At 47.6% G+C, this 8,645-nt stretch overlaps 1 protein-coding gene across 1 annotated transcript; it reads left to right on the top strand.

Moving 5' to 3' along the window:
- Window positions 1-1,476: 1,476 nt before the first annotated feature.
- Window positions 1,477-8,283, top strand: LOC144175210 (uncharacterized). The gene is made up of 4 exons (XM_077704315.1): window positions 1,477-1,919; window positions 2,043-2,287; window positions 3,771-4,130; window positions 5,233-8,283. The coding sequence occupies exons 1-4, from the start codon at window positions 1,687-1,689 to the stop codon at window positions 5,631-5,633; spliced, it is 1,239 nt and encodes a 412-aa protein (XP_077560441.1). The 5' UTR covers window positions 1,477-1,686; the 3' UTR covers window positions 5,634-8,283.
- Window positions 8,284-8,645: the final 362 nt, after the last annotated feature.

The following is an 8,645-nucleotide window of genomic DNA, read 5'->3' as shown; positions in this document are numbered from 1 at the left end:
TACAACTACGACAGGGACTTCCTCACGTCTCGCACTGCAGTTATTCAGGCCGGACACGTACGTCACATCAAACGTTGTTGAACTCCCCTCAGTTGGTACTCCGCAGGGCGCCGTACTTTCTCCGCTGCTGTTCAATCTCGCCCTTCTCAACATTTTTAAGAGGCTGGAAAGAATCCCTCACCTTCACTTTAGCCTCTACGCGGATGACATTACACTCTGGGTACCGAGTGGCAGCGATGCCCTCATAGAAGAAGCCCTACAAGCTGGTCACAGGTGGTTGTCGAAGAGGCGGGTGCGGCAGAGCTCAGCTGTTCACCTGAGAAATCTGAGCTCCTTCTTCTACCCGCGAAGCGTAGATCGGAAGCCCCACCGGACATAAAAAATCAGATTGGGACCAACACCGTCCCAACACTAGGAAGTATAAAAAATCTTGGTCTTTTCACATTGCGTAACAAAACAAACACTCAATTTATATCGCAAATTACATCTCATGTAAACCAAGCTATCGGCCTAATTTGACGAATAACCACCCATCACAAACGACTCAAGGATAAAGAAAGACTCCAGCTGGTACAAGCTTTCGTGATAAGCCGCCTTACCTACTCCCTCCCTTATCTTCATGTACCAAAACCGAACTCCAGAAAATTGATTGCCTCATTATAAAAGCTTATAAGGTCGCGTTACAAGTGCCCATGCATGCATCCACTTCACGACTCGAACGTCTGGCGGACTATACTACTACGGAGGAACTCGTGGAAGCCCATCATATATTCAACTGCGGAGACTTTCGGCCACCTCCACCGGAAGGCACATACTAGATCGTATGAAGCTACGCGCCCCTTTAATTACTGATAAGAGACTCCCCATTCCCCACGATACGCATGCGTGTCTTATAGTCCGCCCCATACCGCGCAATATGCACCCCATTCATCACAAGGGTCGCAGGGAGCATACAGCACGAGAGCTGTGCCGGCGCTTTCCAATAAATCCAGGCATACTTTATGTCGACGCAGCGGACTATCGACGCCACGCCGCATACGCAGTGGCCGTAGTTGACCGACCAAATGCCTCTCTCCCCCCCCCCCCCCCCCCCCCCCCCCCCCGTCACCTCCCTCTCCGTCCGTACCACCTGTCCCGCGACGGCGGAAGAGGCGGCAATTGCACTAGCCTTAACTCAACGGACAGCCTCCTGAATAGTAATCTCTGATTCGAAGACGGCCGTTCAAAATTTCGCCCGGGGTCTAACAGCACCACAGGCCCTCCAAATTCTCTCCATAAACCTCAGGCCACACAGGTGGGGGAGGGGGGAAGGGGGTGTAACGAGGTGGTCTACGTTACTGCTTGAGAACTCACAACCTGAGCGGGCCCCAGCCTTGTCCCCTCCTCAGATAGCCTCCTCAGCTATCACGAATTGGTCCTTCACTACCGTCTCTCCCACCACGCGTTTTCCCCCGCTCATGTCAGCCTTAATAGGGAGTTTTAGAATAGGGGGCCCCAACGCTCTGGGGCCCCCAAGCGTCTTGGGGCCTCGTACTGCGCATGCGCAGAACCCAAGCCGCCCTTGGGGTTTTGCGTTTGCGTTTAGCGCGCACGCTATTTTGCTGAAATAGCGGGCGCCCCAAAGCTGGCCCCAAGAGGAGCTTGCGTCGCTCTCGCAGGCAGCGAGACTTCGCGTGATCGACAAAAATGGCCGACCCCAAAGGGCAAGCTACCCGAGCGAGGTTCACCGTCGAGGATGACATAAATTTATTAAAGGAAATTTGCGCAGAAAATCCATTTAAGGACTCAAAAGCGTGGCTGGTCATCGCCAAAAACATTGAAGTCGGCACAAAAAGGATCTTCACTGTGCGGGCCATCCGCGATCGTTGCGACCTGCTGCTCGCACAGTTCGTGCATGAAGATCGCACAAACTTAAAAAAGTAAGTGCTGCTTTCGTTTGCCAATTCTACCACTTGCGTTTGTTGACAGAAAGCGTGGCATTTGCTTCATTGCCTGTCACCTGCCGCCTACAGAAGTTCAGGAGTTCGTGCGCTACGTTACAGGTCCGGTACTGAAGAGCAGTATGACGAAAAGCACCACCTACTGCAAGATACGCTTGATCTGGCAAAGGAGTTCGGCTACCAGATTAAGCGGTCGGCGGTGCGAAAAATAACCGTCGCCCGCTCGCACCAGCGCTCCGACACTGCGGCAGAGCGGACCGCGGCATCTACTGCACGAGACACCGCGGCGGCCGCTGCTGTGAGCAGGAGCTCCGCCGACAGCCTCACACAGCCGGAAAATCCCGAGTGTAAGTGACCGCCACGAGCATGTTTCTTTGATTTTTGAATGCTATTTTTGAAATCAAGAAAACAACCGCGTGCCCATTGATTGCAAGTGTAGGCGCCGACGCCCGTGTCATCACGGGGGCGCCGAGTGAAAAAAATAAGTGGTGTCTGGTGCCGAGAAAATTTTGTGCCGGGTACAAATACGGAAGCATTTGGTAAAAAAAAAAAAAAAAGTGGTCCGGTTTTTAAGGAAGTTTTATCTTGAGAACTGGCGCTGAAAAGACCGACCAAGAAAAAAAACACAGGGTAATGCGCTCCTGTTTGTGGTCTGGTCCACAGAAACACAGACCATCAAACCTTTACCCTGCGGTTATTTTGTGGTGGTAAATCTGCCTGTCGTCATCGATTTTTTTTTTTTGGCTCCGTTTTTCGTGAAAAACTTTCGTTTTGTTGCCCTATCATTGGTTCCTACTTGACAACATTCAGCAACCCTGTCAAACAACTACAACATTTCTTACTATGCTATAACATTTTTTTGTAGAAGAACTGCGTTTTTGTCATGAACGGTAAAATATACACTACGCCCACAAATGACAGTCACCCGCAAACCTCAGATATATATATATATATATATATACAGATGTTTCTTAGTGCAATTGTTGAAGTTACCAGCACCTTCCCCGCGAAACGAGGCTGGCTGGGCTTCATAGTTGGCTTCGATCAGAGAAAATTACGCTTCACATAATAGTTCCTTTCGCACAATATGCACTGCCCAATAGTTTTGTCGTGAATTGGGCTTTTGCAACAGATAACATTTGCTGTGAAATATATTGTCACGGGTGGACAATGCCCCATGGCGCCATGGCCAGGCATCGAAGACGAGGAAAAGGCTGGCAAGCAGCCTGCATAGGCTGTCACGGCTGCTTGTAAATATTGTAAATAGATCATCCATAATCATTCATGGTTCGAGTATTGCCACTGTGTAACAATATTTTCAAATACAGGCGAACCTCATTAATTCAAACTCACTTATTTTGAACTTGTGGTTTATTCGAACTGATGCTGCGGTCCTACCAAAGTTATGTGTATTTCAATTGCTTTCGTTAAGTCGAACTTGTTTTAATTTGAACAAATTTTTGGGCCCCTTTGAGTTTGAATTAACGAGGTTCGACTCTACTTCCCCAGCTGTAACAGCGTTGCTCGGAGCGGTGCCCCAAAAGTGTGCAGTAACATTTTGCAGAGTTGTTGCTCATCGTACACTGTGGTAAAAAAGTACTCTTAAATTATTACTGGGGCGCAATGAGTCCAGCAGTTTCTTTTTTCATGTCATGTGGTTGACTGTGCTTTTGGTATTGTTGATAGAACGTACAAGCTGCATTGAAAAACATTTTTGTCGGATGCACGTAAAAAACTGCCGATTTTCTACCATTTAAATCGTTGCTATATTATTATACTTTGTGTTTAAAATATTTGCAACTTTTTTGCATTACGCAAAATGTTTTCCAGGGCTGCATGGTATATCGCCTGGCGTCGCAGACGTACTTCAGTATGTTTATGAAGACAATGCGAGATACCACGACGACATCCCGGAAGACACGCGGAGCAGTGGTGAGGAGGGCCCCAGTGATGACCTGCAAGGCACCACCATCCGAGGCCCCAGCTCCAGTCATGGCCGAGGTGCCAGTGGCAGCCAAGTGCTAAGTGTTCGGGAACTGTTGAGCTTCCCCCCGCAACAAACGAGCCAAAGCACCGACCGCCCCACCAGTGCCAGCCAAGTCCCAAGTGCGCGGGAAACCTCAAGCTTCCCCCCGCAACCGACCAGCCAGAGCACCGGCCCCAACAGGGAAGCTCCACAAGGAAGACGGGGCAAGTTGATAATTCTTTTCTGCTTCGGAACACTTGTACGCACTTACTCGTTGAAAATGCAAATTCGGCAGGGCTTGCAGAACTAGCGATTGCAATAAAAATGTAATGCACATTCATTTTGCGGCAGTAACAATGGTTGGGTGAAACAAAGGAAGTTGAAAAAGTAAACTTAGACTAAGTACACTAAGTACACTGACTACATGCACAGCATTCTGGTGACAGGCTGTCATGCTTTCACAGTTTGCACGTTTACCAGACACTCTCCCTGATATCGCTTGATCACACACTTCTCTGCTGTGGTAGTTACGTCACAATACCTGGAAGCGATTGCAGAGAAGGCCCTTGCAGATCAGGGGCATTTTATCTAGCGATAAGACAGTTATTTTTAAATCAAGCAACAAAAAAGTTTGTTTCTCATTTTCCAACAGGGTGATAGAAAGGGCTGTATCTTCACGTGCTGATATTTTCACGTGCTTTGACAGAACTACCACAGACAATGGCACGCTCCAGCACTTTTCTTTAGGGAGTGTGTCCACTAAATGTATTTCAGAGTGTGTCAGCCTTTCACCAGAGTGCTCTGCAGGCACAGAGCGGCACGATCTCCTGTGTTTATTGTCGTAAAGCTTTCGACTGTACACTAACTAGGCCAGTACAGTGAAATGAAAAGTCGACTAAATAAGACATACATAAAAACAAGTCCACGGGGGAGAATGGACAAGGCCCAAAGCCCGCCTCGACATGTAACAAGGACAAGTGCTCACACAAAGTCAGTTGACAAAACCAAGTGGAAAAGCAAAGGAAACTGTGAAGGGGAACAAAGTTGGTGGCACCTCACTTTAGTTGTTATGCCACCAAGCTACACACTGCTGTGAGGTGTGTGGGATATTAAGCTTAACTGCAAACACGTAAATTTTTTTCCTCCCATCACTATAACCTTAAATGCGGTCCCATTTTACCTTCATTAAAATACAGCCACAGCACTTATGAACTCAACTTTAAACCTCAATACGTGCCACTCTGAATTTTAATAAAAGGCTGTTACAAAGAATTGTTTGGAGAACAAGTGTAATGATCTCGTGTTTCTTTTTTTGGTACTTTGTAGGCGTTAGCAGGCCCAGAGAACCGGAGAACAATCTCCAATTCTTTCAAAGAAGACTTACCCATGAGAATGGATGGCGCGACCAAGAAAACTCAAGGGAGCTTCGGCGCCTCGCCTTAGAAGAAAAGCGCCTGGATTTTGAGTGGGCCTCACTAGAGCAGCGAAAAGCTGAATGGAAGGCTGCATGTGAAGAACGAGTAGAGGAGCGGCGGCTACGGATGGAGGAGGTGGCCGAGCTCCGGAGGGAGAGAAAGCAGGAGCAAGAGGAGAGGGCAGAAGAACGGCGGTTATTGCTGGCGCAGCAAGAAGCCCTCCTCCAGCAGCGGGCGGAGGAACACCGCATGTTTATGGCTCAGCAGGAGGCACTTTTAAATGTCATTCGAGCACTCGCCATGAAAAAGTAATTGCCTCTGGATAATCCATTCTTTACCTCTGAATTTTCCAAGTTAGTCCCTCCATCATATTATTGACCTTCTCCGTCTTCTAGACCCGTCTTTTGTTATCCACTCTGTTACCCTGTTAGTCCACTCTGTTACCCTTCATCTCACTACACAGCCAGCCTCAGTTAATTTCTTTCCTTTTACTTACTTATTTTTTCATGTATGATATCTACTTCTGCTTGTTCCCTGATCCAGGAAGGTCGTTTCCTGTCCATAAGTGTTGCTTCTGTAATTCTTCGTTTCACGGCTCATTGAGCCAACCTTATTTTGCTTTCCTGTTGTTTAGTGAGGTGGTAAGTTTCCTCTCCATATGTCATCACCAGCAGCATGTTTTCATTGTATATTCTTCTTTTAAGTGAAAGAGGTAGCTGCTTTTATTTGTGAATGAGTGCAGGGTGCACCCCAGCCCATCTCCCCCTCCTATCAGAAATGATTTGATTTGATTGTAGGGTTTAACGCGCCGACGCAATGCAGGCGATGAGGCGCGCCGTAGTGGAGGGCTCCGGATTAATTTTGACCACCTGGGGATCTTTACCGCGCACCGAAATCTCGTTCACACGAGCGTTTTTGCTTTTCGCCTCCATCAGAAAAGCGGCCGCCGCGGCCGGGAATCGAACCTGCGACCTCGTGCTCAGCAGCGCAACGCCTTAGCCACTGAGCCACCGCGGCGGGTTCCTCTCAGAAATGCAAGATTATGTCCTCGTCACGTTCTGCTTTTCCTCTTTTCATGCCCTTGACAGCCTTTTCTACTTGTTTAGTTACTACAGTGGAGCCCGCTTATAACGAACCTGAGCGTCACGCGGCCTCCATTCGTTATGTCCCGAAGTTCGTAGTAAATGGACCCGTGTAAAAAAAAGTAAAGAAAAAGAAATCAGAAGTCAAAAGAGAATGTATTTTTTTCGCAAAGAAGTCCATGATGGCTGCTTGTTTCTGCGGGGCAGACTTGATGAGGGCGGTCTCCAGTTTATTTAGAGCAACCGCGTGATCTTTGCCGGGGCCCTTGGCGTAAACAAGTTGTTTAAGCTCCTCTATGTAGCCCATTACAACCGGCGCACTCTAGGCGCAGGCTCAGAAGTTTCGTCATCATCCACGTCAGATTCCTTCGCATCGCTCTTGCCCCGCCCCGGCTGCACTTTCGAAGTGGTAGTAGGTGGCAGGAAAAGCAGGGTCACTGCCGTCGGGGAAGTTTGCACGTGGAGCGCAGAGCAGTTACCAATTACGAGCAGCACGTGCATGCCTTGTTTCTGCATGTCACGGTCGAACTCGCTCAGCCACTCCACGAATAAATCTCACGTCATCTACGCCTCAGCGTTAGGCCTGTAGTGCACAGGCACATAGCTCCTAAAGCAATGTGGCTCGTTCGATTTTAGGATGATGAAGGGCATGCGCCGGTCGCTGCCATCCATGTTAGTGCACAGAAATAGTGGGACGTGCACTTTGCTATGCTTCCTGCCAGTGCATGTGTCGCTTTTCATAGCATGCATTTTATCGGGAAACATCTGGCAAAATAACACCGTTCAATTTGCGTTATATACGTCACACTTCGCATAGCTTGAAATAACTTCTCCATTTTTTTCAAGCCACGCTGCAGCATCTTGGTCACTTGCGGACGCCGCCTTGCCGACAATCAACTTAAACAATGCCGTGCCGCACATTGAACCGATGTAGCCACCCATTGCCTGGGCAAAATTCGAAGTCTCTGGCTTTGCGTAGCATCATTGGGCCACTTAATGGAATGTCGCAAGCCCGTGCGTCGATGAACCACTTCAGTAGCATGTCGCCGGCAGAGCTGGGAAGAGGCTGTCGTTTCAACCCACATCGCGGTGCGGTCATTCGCTGTAACCGATCGGCAGGGCTCAAAGTCGTTCAATGTACATGGGATTTCATGTCATTGAAATAACGTCTATTTTGACCGTCACACAGGTTTTGTTCGTTATGAGAGAAAGTTCGTTTTAAGTGGGGCTGTTATATGCGGGCTCGACTGTAGTTGGACATTACAAGCTAAGCTCATTCCCTCAGTTTCCCCTGGTCTAACGTCGCTGGCATACAGGCTGGTGTTGAAATGTTCGGCTACTTCTATTGCCTTGTCCATGTTGTGTGTAATGTTGCCCTTCTTGTCTCTGAGTGCATACATTGTCTTCCTCTTAGGTGTTTTCAAACTTCCTCCTAGTTCCAGTGTTTCCTGGATCACTGCCATGTTGTACGCACGAATGTCATTTGCTAAACTTGTAGTAATCAGCTTTGTCAGCTCTGCTGATTGAAGTTGATTCACCGTACTTGACACCTTTATGATCTTACGTTTCACAAGTAGTTCCTTCGTTTTCCAAGTTAGCTTTTTAGTTTGTTTCCTAAATGCTGTTCCCCCACACCTGCTTAATCTGTGATTGTCATTTCTGGGTTGTCGTTTAGCCTATCTTACACTATCCTTGTTGTCCTCTTTGAGAAGTGCAAATTTGTTTGAAAGGTTTCGTGTGTCCTGGCACTGAGTGATTGCATGTTGGGTTTCTTACTTTTCAAGATTTTCCTTCTTTCTTTTTGAGATTCACCCTTACCTGCCACTACCAAATGATGAGGGAAATAAATATATGTAAGCTTTATAACCACTTGTGTGTGATGTGTATTTTAAACCGCTTTGCTGGGCAACCACTTTCGCAGAGTGGAATGGTTCCTAATTCTCAAGCTTTTAGAAAGCGAACAAGTTTGCAGCCTTTAAAAAAAAGGGGGGGGGGGGGGGGAAACAGTTATGCTTAAGACATGAAGGTAGCAAAGCTGTATGCAACTTTCATGACCACAACAATTTAAGTCCACTATCGTAGCCAATTTACTTCTTCGCTGCTGCTGCAACGGTCTTTACTCCATCATCACTATACGCATGAGCTTCCTTCACTTTTTTGGAAGTGATGATCACTAGACAGTGTGTGCATACACTGTTTTTTTTTTTTTTTCCATCTAATCTTGGTCAACAATGTCGTATGT

Source organism: Haemaphysalis longicornis, unplaced genomic scaffold, assembly GCF_048455015.1.
Source record: "Haemaphysalis longicornis isolate Haplotype H1 unplaced genomic scaffold, Haemaphysalis longicornis Haplotype H1 scaffold_1, whole genome shotgun sequence".
Classification (NCBI taxonomy): Eukaryota; Metazoa; Arthropoda; class Arachnida; order Ixodida; family Ixodidae; genus Haemaphysalis; species Haemaphysalis longicornis.
The sequence above is the reverse complement of the archived record's forward strand: the minus strand, read 5'-3'. Positions and strand labels throughout refer to the sequence as shown.